This window comes from Calliopsis andreniformis, unplaced genomic scaffold (genome assembly GCF_051401765.1).
Source record: "Calliopsis andreniformis isolate RMS-2024a unplaced genomic scaffold, iyCalAndr_principal scaffold0251, whole genome shotgun sequence".
Taxonomy (NCBI): Eukaryota; Metazoa; Arthropoda; class Insecta; order Hymenoptera; family Andrenidae; genus Calliopsis; species Calliopsis andreniformis.
This window is the reverse complement of record NW_027480660.1, coordinates 99929-116164: the sequence shown is the minus strand read 5'-3', so window position 1 is coordinate 116164 and position 16236 is coordinate 99929. Positions and strand designations below refer to the sequence as shown.

Genomic DNA, 16236 nt, shown 5'->3' with positions numbered 1-16236 from the left:
TGGGGCTGGCGCTGCCCTATTTATACAGGGAAATTGCCTCCCTCTTTTGGGCCCAAGGACTGACCTCGGTGTAGGGGTAGCGTCGTGTTGCACTTGCGCGTGTAGGAGTCATCGCAGGATATGCGTCCTCTATTGGTTCCGGGTTTTCAGCGCATGCATCTGGTGGTGTTTGCGCCGGCGTACAGAGAGCGTTGTTTGTTGATTGGCTTGTACTGTCATCATTCGGTCGTCATCCTGTCGTCAGCGTGTGTTCCATCGCATGCGATAGGATGTCGCCCTGATGACGTACCGATCCCGTGCGCACGCGCGCCGCGTGTCACTGGCGCGAGGATTCGATTGAGGATTCGATTGAGGATTTGATTGAGGATTCGATTGAGGATTCGATCGAGGATTCGATTGAGGATTCGAGGTTAGGGTTTTTCTTCCACTGCAACTGTTCGAATTTTGATTATCGCTTATTATTTATTAATTATTAAGAGGAAATGTCTTGCGACACTGGACTTCCTCACAAATGAGGTCGCGACTGGTTGTTACACTAGCATAAACCATTTCGACGGTCGGTGACGAGGAGCGGTACAGTAACCCAGTGACACAAGTTGACAAACTACAGGTGCAGTTTGTTCTCCCGTCCCTTTATTTTTTGTTGTATTTCTTTTTTGTTTATACGTTATGCGAATAAGAAATTTACGTATTCGTGTCGTTGCGTTGCACGTAGTTTTCCTCGATTTTAACTAATTATTCACTTCAAGTGATAAACAGAAAAAGGACTCGGTATTATTTATTGTGTCGCTTTCAGTTTTCATACTAATGCTATTTTCTACGATGAATGACGACATTCTTGTTCGGAGTACAACCGTAGCATCTAGCGCGCGTACCCAACGCTACCGCGCTGGCTCGGACGGCAACCTCGCCCTCTCACTGGCCGGTGTTTTTCGTTAATAACTCGTTAGCGAAGCCTCATCTTACATTTTCGGTAAGGAACAAGTAGTTTCAAATCACCCCCTGAGTCACCACTTTCAAGCAACTGCAACATTTCTGTTACACTCTGTATAAATCCTCCCCTACTTGCTCGTGCAATTAAGAGCCGAACAGGTAGAAGATTTGAACATACTACACCAAATGTCATAACAGTTAACAAGCATATACCAAATGCTATGGCAGTAAACAATAACCAAATCGGTTATATACTTTGGGATGATCCAAACGAATTAGTAGATCGCCTGCGTTTGTTAGAAGCATCGCGTCAAGCGGGTAAAAATTCACACGACATCGAGTTTCTGTCGATTATCGAAGAACTTCGCGAAGCAGGTCTCATTATAAATTAAACTGCAAGCTCATAATTGATTTATTCTCAACGAAATGTTAATCAATAAGTTTGGGGTATCACTTCGAAAGTATGAGACCTCACCAGTATAGTAGTATAAATGGAGTGGCATGTTTCGAAATTATATGCTCGATAACGCGCTCTACATGATTGATTCCAACTTTGACGCAAAATACTACAAAATTCGAAATGTTACACAGCTGGAGGTCAACACAGATGCAGTCAATAAGCAGTACTTGGAACAATGCATATCAATCTTAAAGGTTCAACAGCAGGAATTTGAGAAAAAGTTGAGCACATTTCAAAGCAATGTGGTAACAATACAGAATAATGTTCAACAAATACAGCAGGAATTTGAACAAAGATTGGCTACATTTCAGAACAATTTAATAATCCTGCAAAATGATGTTCGACAAGTATTGCATGTATTGAACCCTCATTCTCAAGAGGAAGATTATATAACAGACTACAGCAGTAACAACAATGTAAAAATCAATGAAATCTAAGGAAAAGCATAGCCTCGAAAACCAACAGCTTGTAAAGGAGTTGCATGCGTCAGCACGAAGAAATTTCCCCCGCAGACGTGTTATCGTACATGGATATGATGGTCTGTGGCAAGCTAATATGGTTGAGATGCGTCCATACTCACGATTCAATGAAGGTTATCATTACATACTCACAGTTACAGATACATTAAGCAAATATGCATGGGTTGTACCACTCAAAACAAAAAATGGTTTCGAAGTAGCCAAAGCATTTGCAAAAGTAATTCGAGATCGATGTCCCAAAAATTTACAAACCGACCAAGAAAAGAAATTTTACAATGCTGATGTACAGAGATTCTTAAAAAAACATAATATTAATCAGTATTCAACATATTCAGTGATGAAGGCGTCCATCGAGGAACGTTTTAATCGTACTTTAAAGCATCCTATTTGGAAACTATTTGTACTCATTGGAACATACAGATGGATCGACGCATTACCGAACCTTGTGGCTGAATACAACATACGGAAACATAGGACTATTAGAATGCGACCATGTGGTGTTGCCCCTACAATTGCTGGTAAGCTTTTGAACACAGTATATAGCCATATAAAGATTGCTGCTTCACCGAGATTTAAGGTTGGTGTCTCTGTACGCGTCAGCAAATACAAAACCGTTTCCGACAAAGGATATACACCATATTGGACTCCTGAAGTGTTCAAGATAATCAAAGTATAGATAACTAATCCTGTGACTTATCTGCTGCAAGATTCATGCGGAAAGCCTATTGCAGGAGGATTTTATGAGCATGAATTACAACGCGTTATCAATCCCGATGTGTATTTAGTGGAAAAAGTATTACGTAAGTAGGATGATAAAGTATATGTTAAATGGTTAAGGTTTGATAATTCACGCAATTCATGGATACATGAAAATAATGTACTGTAAACATAAAAGGATGTTTTTGCTATAACGTTAATATAAAAGATGCAAATAAATCGATTTTCGTAAAATAATTTTAATCTATTATTGTACAGCTTCTATCCTTTACAATTTTATTTTATAATGCCCCCAAGCTAGTGTATCATTTGAATCAGATATAAGATATCGCTTATCATCATATGGACTGAGAGCAATTTTCAATTTTGTTACAATATATACCTTATGCAATTTAGATCTTATGAATGACTGACGACGAGTTATTTCATATGCATTGCGTAAACAATGCTTGTAATCATCGAAATTGATCATTTTGGCAACAACATTGTTTTTGACACTTTTCAACGTTTTGACATCTTTTTTACCAAACACTTTCAAAGCATACGCATTTGCTCTGAGTCCAATGAATTCAGTCATTATTGAATCACTGTTTTCATAATTCATCGAACCAGCCCTTTCTTATTGACAAGCGGTATACCATATACATTGTCTTTTGGATAATCGCTGGTGTCGAATCTATGGATATCGCATTTCATCATCTCATAAACATCTTCACATTGAATATAATAAATTAAACTGTCTGTGACAGTATACATAATTTTACATCTTCGTTGGTGTAATGGACACATATAATCGTAGTGGAATATGTTTAGAATGGCCATACCAACGTAAATTGATTTGTTGAATTTAACCATAAGTTTACGCAACTCAATTGCAATTAAATTTTCTGAAAGAATACTTCTGCTTTGAAAGTTAGGTTCTGAGATTATTGCCTGTACACCAAATCTTCCATCCCATTTTGTCAGATGTTTTACATCAACATGATTTCGAACATTTTTCATTGTTTTACCAAATACTGCATTGTTCTTTAATTTATACAAATTTTTTTCAAAATCATTTGATGCATGTGTTCGAAATTGAGTATTGAGTTCTATATAATCGCGAAGCCATGGTGATTGATTAAATTCGAGAATGCGTTGTATCTTTGTAATGTGAAGACCATGATGAATACACTGTTGTAAGTTGCAATAATGTATACCGTAACGCTCCTTATCGTATAATGTAGCTAATAACTTATCCTGTTTCTTACCAGGGGATTTGGCACGTGTTGGACAAAACGGTAGATCAGCATGATCATCATGTAGATGTTGTGGATATTCTATATCAACTTCAAGAATATAACCTATCGATGAATCAATTGCAATTGAGGATACATCAAAATTTTCAACACTATCGATCCATTGAAATCCTGCATATGGTAATGGTTGACACATTGCCCATCCATATAAATTGTATATATCAAAGTACATGAGGTACGATGACGATTTCGATGTATCATAGGATAACATATACTTATTATTGGCTTGCGCATATCTCCCAGAACATTGACTCAAACCACCACGTATACACCGCTCGGTAAACAAAACCATTTCGATGTCAGTGAGCAATTCAAAATTAACTTTAGTATGCTTTAAGGGGGCAGACTCCTTGTGTTTTGAGCTGTGTGCGTGCGCTCACACAAGCAAAGAAAGTCATACACGTATACGCGATGAGCGAGAGAGACAAACGGTTCCGCAAATTACGCTTTACGTCTCGATACTTGCATAAATGAATTTTTCGCGGGTACAGAACCCACGAGTAGACTTCACTACAGGGTGCTCTGGTCCCTTTAAACTCCAATAAACACTATACGTTGAGAAAACTGTAAAATTACAAACTGTAAGCATGAAACAGACGCTGTTGTAAACTAGCAAGATGGCTGCCGAAGTGTCATTTTCGCAAATATCTCACGATTTAATGGTTCATAGCTCATAGCACACCAGAGCACCCTTCCTTGAATTAGCACAATATCGTGGAAATGCGATTTTCCTCAATTTAACACTTCTTGAAGGCGTAAAGCGTAATTTTCGTTGTGCACCCGTTTTGACACAAAAATAGTTCAACGATTTGCCGTTAGAAGCGTTAATGGTATATCTCAATCAAATTGGTCATATTACCATCAGCATCGATAAAAATACAGATCAGTCGGTAAATGTAATCTAGAATTTGACAGCTGAATAGCGTATTCATCGAATACACGAATCAGACGCAAGAAAGGCTTAGTTGCCAAAATGTATTGAAAGTTTCGTTACGCTGTTGCCACATATATGTATGTACATATTACAATTCTGCCCATCAGGAGAACTCGAACGAATCCAACTCCAGCCGAGATTTTGATACTTAATAATAAGGGAACATCGCGAGGTGAAAGTCTCCGATTTTGATGAAACTTTGTAGGATTGTAGAATAGCCGAAAATATTCGACACGTATTTTTTTATTGCTTCTAATTCATCTAAAGGGTGTGAAAACCACCCCCAAAGTTGGGGGTGGAAAACATATGTCGTATACCCGGAGGATGGCAAATTAAACACGAATTGTCGAGATATATAATTCAATACTCTTTATTACAAAAACGATGTGTTCAGTTCAGTGGTCTAATTCTTTCTGACAAAATAAGGGGGTGCAAGGACAAGGAAAAGCTTAGTGGGGAAAAGAGGGTAAAGAGAAAGTTTTGGGTCCTTGGCAGGGAGGCCGTTTTTATGATGGTATGAAGTGGTTGAAAAAAACTCTTGGGACTTGACGTTGGCCAGATGCCTACATTTCTGAAGAAAATAAGAAACGAATTCTAGGAGTATCTGACACATATTTCGTTTAATATCTCCAAAACTAATGCGTATAGCAAAATGATATGAATGGGGCGATTCTGTATTTTTGAACGACGAATCCACCTATGTAAATAGTTTTTAAAAATATCAATTTATTTAAAAAATATATTAAAAAATAGTATATTGTCGTTGTTTTCACTGACAACATGCTGATCGATCGTTTTGCAAATTTGTATGCAAATACTATGAACCAAAACACAAAATACGGCTGAAATAGAATTTTGAATTTTTACGTTATAAACAAAATAATAACATTCCTAGTTAAACTGCATTTTGTGCGAAATTGGGCCCTGAAACGAGTGGTTTTACGAAAAATATATACCCCTATAATGTTTTTGTCATTATATTATGATAAATGTTGTTTATTGTTCACTAAATGTATAAATTATAACATTGCTAATGAATACTCGCAACGTCTTGCACTCGTTGCAAACAGTACGAGAGGTTCAGTGTGAGTGACTCTTGATCGATGAAAATGTAGCAAGTAAAGGTGATTTACAAATCATTATTCTTCAATAGTTATTATTTACTATAAACAAACAATTGGAATTCTTTCAGAAGTTATAGTTTAATCCACTAATTTTACCAGAAAGTATCTTAGTTGAGTGTGAATTAGGCATTCCTTCATAATCTGTAGGTGCCTAGTTCGAATCTCGTGGTAGCTTTTAATTCTTTTTGTTTTCAATTTTTATTTCAAATAATTCTAATTTTTGTATACTTTTTCACAGATTACAATTATACCACTTATAACATTTTTATTTTTAAATAAAAAAAAATTAAAATAATTTCGTTTGTTTATTTCTTAAAAAGTATGAATGAATGAACGAATGAATAGCATGAATTTAATGAATTATTTATTCTGTGGGATTATTTTAGATGGTATGATAGGAAACAAATGTCAGTGCGATCAAAATTAGAGTTAATTAAATATATTTGAAATGTAACACACCAGCAATCGTACTTATAACCTAATGATAATCTACCAACAACGCGACAAAAATGGCCTTTCGCCCAATACAACGTGGTTGTTCCTCCTTCCGAGGTGTTCGGTCAACTGCCCCACGCTTTGCGTTCTTTTTGGCCTCTTGAATGGGTTTTCCAAACCTAACGACATTTCCCCATCTGGTCGAGGAAAAATGCCTTGCGCCGTTCGCTTCGCCAGGCCTGCAGTCCTTTAACGTGCGACGCGACCCAGTCGTAAATTATCATACCTAACAATAAGCTTAAAACTAAACGTGTCTAACATCCTACAATTCTATATATATAAGTTTTAGGATTTCACATATTAGTATATATATGTGCCCATAATTATGAAAGTGGTCTAAATTGTATATTTCTTATTTTAGGATATTGAAAGGATTACATTTGAATTAATTAGAAAATATTTCTATATTACGTGACATTATAATTAGTCTTGATTAATAAACATTTATTATAAATGTGAAATTTTGTGTGAATCTCATACGAAAATGTTGTTTCTCAGACCACTTTCATAATTTTGGGCACATGTGTATTGTTTCATTCGTGATACTCTTTCTTTCTCGCTCGCACCGTCCTTTTCTATATTCCGTATGAAGCAAAATATCGGCTCAAGGCATATTCAGTAGAGATTTACTGATGCATAAAATTGTAATTGATGTGGCAACAGCGTGACAGAACTTTCCTACGATGCGATTTGGCAATTATACCTTCGCACTTCTCATTTGTAATTCAACAGGATAACGCTAGATGCCACATTATCAAATGTCGCATGTATAAATTATATGTTTTCACTAATGCCCGTTTCTTCGCAACAGCGCTTCGATCGATTCGGAATAGGCCCCGAAGGAGTCTGCCCCCTTAACATAGCATCCCATATAAAACCAGGTAATGTGTAATAGTGAGCCTGATCTAGACCATAACTCTTGATACAACTTTCACGGAAATTTTCGAAAATATCTGCTAATAATAAAATATCTGTTTTTAAATACAAATCGCTGTATTCACCTAAAGTTTTAATCTCGAAAGAATGCCATATGTTCTCAGCGTGTGCGTAATCGCTTTCGGATACTATTTCATCAGTCAACGAACTGTAAAAAGATTCCAGCGATGGTAAACAAGAATCTTCTAATTTCCCAAAGCAATCAATGTATTCGTACGGAAAGACACCCTTTCACGTCAATAAATCAAATTTTTCTGTGGACAACATTTGAAGATTAGATTATAAAATTGTTTGCTTATCTTTACTGAGAAAAGACGCTAATTTACAAAGACTAGTATTTAAAAATTTATACGAATCGATAAATCGTAATCTTATATAATTTCGACAACATAATTCTTCTTCTGTTACATCTTTTAAATGTTTTGTAACAGAAATATACTTTTCTTTGGTTATAGGTAGTAAATCAATGTAACCTTCAAATGCGTTAGCTAATTCCATGATAATAAAATGTGAATCATATCCAGATAAATTGTGAAAGGCTATCGGGACGTGGAATGAGTTTTTATAATTTATATTACAGTCAACATGTGTAGGACCTCTATAGCGCCCTGTTAAATGACAATGATATCGCACACGTGTTTCGTTGATATCGAATGGTTTCTCACAAATATGGTAATGTATAACATTGTGAAATTCATCCCACTGCTCTTTCGTTAGGTGCACCATAGAGATATTATTAGATAATATAGATTTAACAGTCTGTGCTAAATTCTTTAATTCCTGGATAAACCATGAAACGCAGTCTATATCGCGACGATATTGATATGATGATAATGATGTATCATAAGAACAATGCATACAATATCCAATACTGAATACCCTAGGATGTTGATATGCATGCGATATACATTCATCTGCGACACTATCCTTAATTTTTTCTAAAACACACTCGAGGTCTTCATAAACCACAAACGGAACCCGATCCTTTCTGCAATAATTGTTAACTTTGAGCCATTTATCGTCCTCGCTGGCTGGCAGAACAGTGCATTTATTCATATTCTGACAATCATTCTGATGAGTATCTAACCTCTCACAGGAATTGAAGAAGTGTAAGCTTCTGTAAAAGTATTCATATATAATCGTTTATTCTTCATAAAATTAAAATCTTAATGTTTTTACACGTTTTATACATACCGATCACAGATGAACTTCTTTTCTTTATGTTTGCTTAATTGTGTGCCAACAAGTCGAGACAAATTTTTTATCCATGCAAAGTGTCCTATGCCATCATTCTCTATGTACAACAAATTCACATGTCCATCCCTGTTCTGATCAGTGAGACGCAATGGAACGATGACTTACTTCAGATCCTTCTTTGTTTTCTTGATGTTTTCTTCGATGCTGAATAGATTAACGGAGATATTGTTCATCGTTTCAAACTTTTTAATATCATTCATGGATATTGGATATCCGATATTCTCAAAATTAAGCACTGTTCTATAATATGGATAGGAACTTTGTTGAGATGTATGCTGTTTAGCTGAATATAAAGCGGCTGCCACAGCCCATGCGAAACATGCGTGGTCATAGGATTTTACAGAAATTACTGCTTTTTTAAGTAGTATTTCTCGCGGTAGCTTGAAATGACATCCAACATGCTTCGGATTATACTTGTTTAAATTGATTATTAAATTCAGTATTTGCGACAATGTCCACCCACTATCACATTCCTGAAATTCTTCCAACAATGTTATTGTACATTCAACAATACATCGTTCATACCACTCTTCAAGATCCGATGCGCGAAATAACTAACAGTCTTTGGTATTTAAGCTTTTCGTTTCACATATATCACCTGCTATAAATTCCCCATTAAATATCGTATTTACTTTAAGTGCAGTGTGATTCACCAATGCATGTCTGACATGTAAAAGCACTATACTTCTCGCACCGTGAAGGAAATTACGTGGATCGATATAATCTGAGTTTATCACAACACCTGTCAATACATGATTTTCGAATGCAGTTTCTAATTCACGCCACAAGAGACCATTGTTTTGAATGTCCTGCACCTTCGTGCACGAAACGAGTACGCGTCACTAGTTTAAGACTTTCAAATTGTGCAATTCGAGCAACCAGAGATTGTTGAGTACCAATTGATAATCGAGGGCGTTTCTTTACTCGACAATATTGTTCCAATGACTCAAGATATTCGTTGCAACCTTCTTCCCATGCAATGTATTCATCTAGACAATTCAAACGAACGGCTTGTTCCCGCAATTCGTGTTCAGTAAGAACAAATTCATCCATGTCCATGACTTGTTAACTCTTGGATGTAACAGCACATTTCATACAAATCTTTTATTTTACTTTTATATATTCTGATCACAGTTTAAACTGGTGTCATATGTCGCAATCACGTTGCATCTGTTTGCTCGTATAAAATTTTTGATAATTTTAGATTATGCTGACATTATGCTGACGAGAAGTCACACGCAATTCGAGAAACTAAATAAATCATATAATATGTTACAAATGCATTTTAATAATTAGTCAAGCAAAAAAAAATGTATTCTTTTTGGAAATTATTTTAACACTTATTGTATCAGTATAAATACAATGCTTACATCTTTTTTTCATGTATTATGCAATGGTTATAAATACAATGCAGATTTATGACTAGTCAGCTGTTATTGAATCAAGCATTCATTTATACAATTTATAAGAACATAAATACTAAACATAAATATTTCATATTACATTGTGAGATTGCAAGTGATATATAGATGTATTGCTAATCAATTACGACGAAATATTAGACATCTATTATACAATTTGGCAAAATGTATAATTCTAATTGATGTAGAACATGTTGACGAATAGTTGTGATGGTAAAGTAAGGGGAGGGGAAACTGAATTCAATGGATGTGGCGGGGTGGGGGGGGGGGGGGGGGGATCGTTCGCGCTCGATATGTGATACGAAAGAGAGTAGGAAGTCTCCCCCTCCCAATTGATCATAACAACAAATATAAGTGGAAGGAGTAAAGCATATTTGCAATGGTCGGAAGCCAACTGAAAACATTTCTTACGGGAACTTGCCTGAGTTATTCATTAAATGCTGTGCTAAAATATAAAGTTCAATCTATAAACTTCGGGTCATACGTGTGAGTTAATTGTGTTTGAAATATTTCGTACAGAAAAATTGTATTAATTACTATCAATTGTATACCAGAATACAGTTTTTAAAAATAGAATTATATCAAAATGTGTTCTCAATATTATGAAGAAAATAATGAATCTGTGACTCATACTCCAATCAACGAATCAACCGAAGATAATGAAACTAAGAAAATTAAATATGTGAAGTATTGTGGGGTTCGATAAGATTATGTTATGTTTAAAAACATTTAGACTTAAGTAGTTTATGACTGGGCCATTTGGGACGTTGGTGTTTTGCAGGCGAGTGGCGATGGTCAGCAGAACCGTGTCCCAAACCCTTGGAGATAGCTTTAGATTTATTGTTTAGGTTTGGGTCGTGAGTGAGACAGAGCATGAAAGAAATGAGTGGTGTCGACGGTGCGGGATGAAGGAAAATTCGGCAGAGTGGATTGGAAAGGCATAGGGCACAGATCAGAAGTTAAGGCGTAGAATATTGTGTGGATTATTAAAATATTTAGCCTAAGTCATTTAGTAATATTATATTTCCAGTGATTATACAAATATATATATACTTACATTATCATATACACGAGCTTGATTTAGCAAAAATCTTCCAATCCCACAATCTTTTTGGGGGCTCGTCCGGGATTGAGTGAGCAGTGAAATCGAGTCGTGTAAAGTTTAAGAGTGGACTGTGAAGACTATAAGAATTGAACGATCGCGTGGACTATTTAAAAGCTTTGTGACGTAAAGGCTCAAGAAGTGTAAACCCGTGAAAATTGTGAAGACTGTGATATTGAGTGTCTTTAGTGTGTAACGCGATGAATACCGCTAAGAATCCGAATGAATTCACGGTGACACAATTAAAAGACATTTTAAAAGCGAGAGGTTTGAACACGATTGGTTTAAAGCAGGAATTGATTAGCAGACTTATTTTAGACGATCCGACGGGTTCGTGGATGGATGAACAAACGAGCGGTACAGTTGTAGTGGGCGCGGACGATGATTCGGGGTTGAACGAAACGCCTAGAGGGAATCCATCGGAGACATCAAGTCCATCAGCTGACGTAGCGAGTAATATCAGGGACATGGATATTCTCAGGAAGGAAAAAGAACTTGAGGAACGTGAGATACAATTATTGAAACGCGAAGTCGAGATGATGCGCAAAATGCAGGGACTGAGCGTCAGGGAATCATCTATATCACAAAACTCAGCAATGTATTCAGATCATCATGCACCGGTCATAGTGAACGAATCAATGAAAGCGATGCTGAATTATTTTGACGGAAACGGTGAAACTTTCGATGCATGGGAAAGGCAATTGGCACTCCTACGAGCAACATATAAGTTAGACGACAACGCAGCAAAATTATTAGCGGTATCACGATTGAAGAATCAGGCTCTCGAATGGTTTCATTCGAAGCCAGAACACGTCGAAATGTGTATTGACGACCTGGTGAAGGGGTTGAAGGACATTTTCGGTGATAGGCAAAACCGAATAGCGGCGCGCAGGGAATTTGAGAGTCGAATTTGGAAAAAGGAGGAGACATTTGCCGAGTATTTTCACCGAAAAATGATTTTGGCAAACCGTATTCGTATTGACGAGGAAGAGTTTATAGAATATTCAATTGACGGGATACCGGACCATTCGCTGAGAAATCATGCGAAAATGCAGAAGTTCAAATCGCAGGCATCACTTTTAGAGGCGTTCAAGGGAGTGATTTTGCCGTCTACTACATATAAGGGCACAAGATATAGCGTGGATGTACAAGACCAGAATTGGCGAAGAGGTGCTGGGGTGCAACGGTCCGACAATGTAGTACAGCGCGGAGGTGCGGCGATGTGGCGAGCAGCATCTGGACCCCGCCGATGGGACCAGGTCCAGCGACTGGATAACCTGCCCCGACGGCGAGATGATGGGATTCAACAGTGCGACGACGGGATTCAACGGCGAGTCAACGAGGTACAGCGAGGGGACGACGGGATACAGCGGCGCAATGAAGAACATCAGTGACAAGAGGCACGGGTTGCAACACCAGGAAGATGCTACAGTTGCGGCGGTCGCGATCATTTTTTCTATAATTGTCCGATGAGGAGCAGAGGGTCCAAATGTTTTGAATGCGGAGAATTTGGACATATTGCGGTAAATTGTCCGACAAAGAAAACACCAACTACTGGAATAAACTTTGCCGTTCAACAGACATCACGTGATAAGTATTATAAAAAAGTATATATTTGCAAGCGTGAGGTAAGCGCCTTGATCGACACTGGCAGCGATTTACGTTTAATACGATGCGATCAATACCATAAGCTTAGACCGAAGGTACCTGCGTTGAGAGATAGCAGTGTTTATTTTCGCGGTATAGGCTCAGATATGAATAAAGCGGTTGGCGAATTTAAAACAGAAGTGCGAATAGACGAGAGTACGTATCCGATAATAATTTGTGTGATACCGGATCGGTTGATGACTCACGGACTCTTGATGGGGACAGATTTTGTAGACACGGTAGAACTGACTGTTAGACAAGGGCAGGTCATGATTCGCAAAGCAGAAAAGAGTAATATCCCATGCATTTCTGAGATTAGTTTAGAGTGCGAGGTTAATGGGATGGATATTTCATACGTAGCAGACACTGAACGTAGGCGAAGTTTAACCGAAATGATTAATAATTATAAACCTGTTGCAACACGCGAGACAGAGATAGAAATGACAATAATATTTAAGGATGATAAACCGGTATTAAAACTATATAAAATTGGCGCAGAAACTGAATTGCATACTGATGCATCTAAGTTCGGATATGGGGCAATTTTAATGCAAAAAGACGATTGTGATGGTAAATTATACCCAATATATTTTGCAGGCGGTAAAACAACGCCAGCGGAAGAGCGTTATGCGAGTTACGAATTAGAAGTTCTGGCGATTATAAAATCCCTGAAGAAATTTCGCGTCTATTTGTTGGGGATACCTTTCAAAATAATTACAGATTGCCGAGCGTTCGCTTTAACAATGCGGAAAAAGGACTTGTCAGTACGTGTCGCGCGGTGGGCATTGTTAGTGGAGGAATTCCAGTACACTATTGAACACCGTCCGGGTAAAAACCTTATGCACGTGGACGCCTTGAGTCGGAACCCTCTTCCATCGTGCTTGCTAGTAGGTGAGAGCGAAAGTAGCATGAGCGGTAGGTTAAGAAAATCACAGCAGGAGGACCCAAGTATCCAGAAAATATTCCAGCTGGTAGAGCCAGGACAAGCTGAGGGTTTTAAAATTAGGGGTGGCATCTTATTCAAAGAAATTGATGGGGATATACGTGTTTTAGTGCCAAGGTCAATGCAGATCCAAATAATTAGACGCGCTCACGAAAACGGTCATTTCGCATCCGGAAAAACCGAAGCCTTATTAAAAAGGAATTATTGGTTTCGGAATATGAGGGAGAAAATAGACAAAGTGCTGCGAAGTTGCGTTGATTGTATACTTGCAGAAAGAAAGGAAGGTAGGCAGGAGGAGTTTTTATTTGCGATAAGTAAAGGCCATGTGCCGTTAGATACTTTCCATGTGGATCACTTAGGGCTGCTCCCATCGACAAAGAAAAGATACCATTATATCTTCGTTGTTATCGATGCGTTTTCAAAATTTGTGTGGCTTTACGCCACAAAAAGTTGTAATTCGACAGAAGTAATAGACCATTTAAGAAAACGGGCGATTCTTTTTGGAAATCCTCGAAGGATTATTTCAGATAGAGTTGCCGCGTCCACATGAACTGCGTTTCAGGATTTTTGTAAATACGAACGTATAGAACACGTGTTTACTACTAGAGGTATGCTGCGGGCAAACAGTCAGGTAAAACGGGTCAATCGTACGCTAATACCGTTATTAACCAAACTGTCAGCGCCGAAAACTGACGAGTGGTATAAATTCTTGGACATGTGTCAAAGGTGTTTTAATACTACTCCGAGCCGAAGTATAAAAACGACACCATTTCAGATATTATTTGGAATAGATCCTAGATATCGGGACGATCCTCAGATAGTAGAGTTGCTTGAGTGCGAATGGGAAAATGTATTTCAAGAAAATCGAGACGAATTGCGGGAAGAGGCGCGACAGAATATATTAAAAATTCAGCAGGAGAATAGGAAATCTTTTAATAAAAAAAGAATAGAAGGTAGAAAATATCGAGAGGGCGATCTAGTTGCAATTAAGCGAACTCAACAGGGTCCAGGTCTGAAATTCGCAGCGAAATACTTCGGGCCTTACGAGCTAGCAAAAGTGTTACGGAACGATCGTTATATTGTAACAAAAGTTGGTGAACATGAAGGGCCACGTCAGACATCTACAGCAGTAGACTATATTAAACCATGGGTGAGTGAAAATAGCGATGATTTGTATAGTGACACTGAAGAAACTTGTAATGAATAACACAATATCTGAGGTCAGATATTCTCGCAGGATGGCCGAGTGTGGGGTTCGATAAGATTATGTTATGTTTAAAAACATTTAGACTTAAGTAGTTTATGACTGGGCCATTTGGGACGTTGGTGTTTTGCAGGCGAGTGGCGATGGTCAGCAGAACCGTGTCCCAAACCCTTGGAGATAGCTTTAGATTTATTGTTTAGGTTTGGGTCGTGAGTGAGACAGAGCATGAAAGAAATGAGTGGTGTCGACGGTGCGGGATGAAGGAAAATTCGGCAGAGTGGATTGGTAAGCCATAGGGCACACATCAGAAGCTAAGGCGTAGAATATTGTGTGGATTATTAAAATATTTAGTCTAATTCATTTAGTAATATTATATTTCCAGTGATTATACAAATATATACAGGGTGTAACAAAAAAGTTGCAGTTCCTTAAAAGGGGTGATTCAGGGGGTGATTTGAAACAACTTCTTCCTTAGCGAAAATGTAAGATGAGGCTTCGTTAACGAGTTATTAACGAAAAACACCGGCCAATGAGAGCGCGAGTTTGCCGTCCGAGCGACCGCGGTAGTGTTGAGTAGGCGCGCTAGATGCTACGGTTGGACTCCGAACAAGAAAGTCGTCATACATCGAAGAAAATAGCATTAGTATGAAAACTGAAAGCGACATAATAAATAATACCGAGTCCTTTTTTTGTTTATCACTTGAAGTGAATAATTACTTAAAATCGAGGAAAACTACGTGCAACGTAAAAACACGAATACCTAAATTTCTTATTCGCATAACGTATAAACGAAAAAGCAATACAACAAAAAATAAAGGAAGAGGAGAACAAACTTCACCTGTAGTTTGTAAACCTGTGTCACTGGGTCACTGTACCGATCTCGGTCATCGACCGTCGAAATGGTTTATGCTAGGGCAGGCGTTTAGGTAATTTATGGCTTTATTGCTTTGGTTTCGAAGGAGACATGATCTCGGAGTGTCCGAACAAGGAAGGTCTGAGGTACTTAAACTACGTGGGGGGTACAAGGAGCTTTCTTGGAAAAATTCTACCCTACCATAAACCATTTCGACGGTCGATGACCAGTATCGGTACAGTGACCCAGTGACACAGATTTACAAACTACAGATGAATTGCATTTAATTCATTAATGATTATTATTTTTTAAATATAACGCAGACTACTTTCAACGTTTCTATCTTCAACCTTAATTCTCCAATTTTCCGTTCATTTCTTTTGTTGCATTGCTTTTTCGTTTATACGTTATGCAAATATTTTCATACTAATGC

The 16236-nt window shown here is 37.7% G+C and overlaps 3 protein-coding genes across 3 annotated transcripts; 2 read left to right on the top strand and 1 right to left on the bottom strand.

Annotated features, from left to right (window-relative positions):
- The first annotated feature begins 1434 nt into the window (after positions 1–1434).
- LOC143187764 (uncharacterized) lies at positions 1435–2606 on the top strand. The gene is made up of 3 exons (XM_076391981.1): positions 1435–1740; positions 1832–2390; positions 2450–2606. Exons 1-3 carry the CDS (start codon positions 1435–1437, stop codon positions 2521–2523), a joined length of 939 nt encoding a protein of 312 aa, XP_076248096.1. The 3' UTR covers positions 2524–2606.
- A 583-nt stretch (positions 2607–3189) lies between these two features.
- LOC143187763 (uncharacterized) lies at positions 3190–4179 on the bottom strand. Its single transcript, XM_076391980.1, has one exon. The coding sequence runs from the start codon at positions 4177–4179 to the stop codon at positions 3190–3192; it is 990 nt and encodes a 329-aa protein (XP_076248095.1).
- A 10113-nt stretch (positions 4180–14292) lies between these two features.
- Positions 14293–15381, top strand: LOC143187762 (uncharacterized). The gene is made up of 4 exons (XM_076391979.1): positions 14293–14315; positions 14353–14896; positions 15084–15235; positions 15333–15381. The coding sequence occupies exons 1-3, from the start codon at positions 14293–14295 to the stop codon at positions 15129–15131; spliced, it is 615 nt and encodes a 204-aa protein (XP_076248094.1). The 3' UTR covers positions 15132–15235; positions 15333–15381.
- Positions 15382–16236: the final 855 nt, after the last annotated feature.

Coding starts and splice junctions, on each gene's coding strand:
- LOC143187763 (XM_076391980.1), bottom strand. CDS start 4,179: ATGGTTTTGTTTACCGAGCGGTGTATACGTGGTGGTTTGAGTCAATGT.
- LOC143187762 (XM_076391979.1), top strand. CDS start 14,293: ATGAACTGCGTTTCAGGATTTTT. Junction 14,316..14,352: donor AACTGCGTTTCAGGATTTTT/GTAAATACGAAC, acceptor GTTTACTACTAG/AGGTATGCTGCGGGCAAACA. Junction 14,897..15,083: donor TAGACTATATTAAACCATGG/GTGAGTGAAAAT, acceptor GGTGTTTTGCAG/GCGAGTGGCGATGGTCAGCA.
- LOC143187764 (XM_076391981.1), top strand. CDS start 1,435: ATGTTTCGAAATTATATGCTCGATAACGCGCTCTACATGATTGATTCC. Junction 1,741..1,831: donor TGCAAAATGATGTTCGACAA/GTATTGCATGTA, acceptor ATGAAATCTAAG/GAAAAGCATAGCCTCGAAAA. Junction 2,391..2,449: donor TGTTGCCCCTACAATTGCTG/GTAAGCTTTTGA, acceptor CCGAGATTTAAG/GTTGGTGTCTCTGTACGCGT.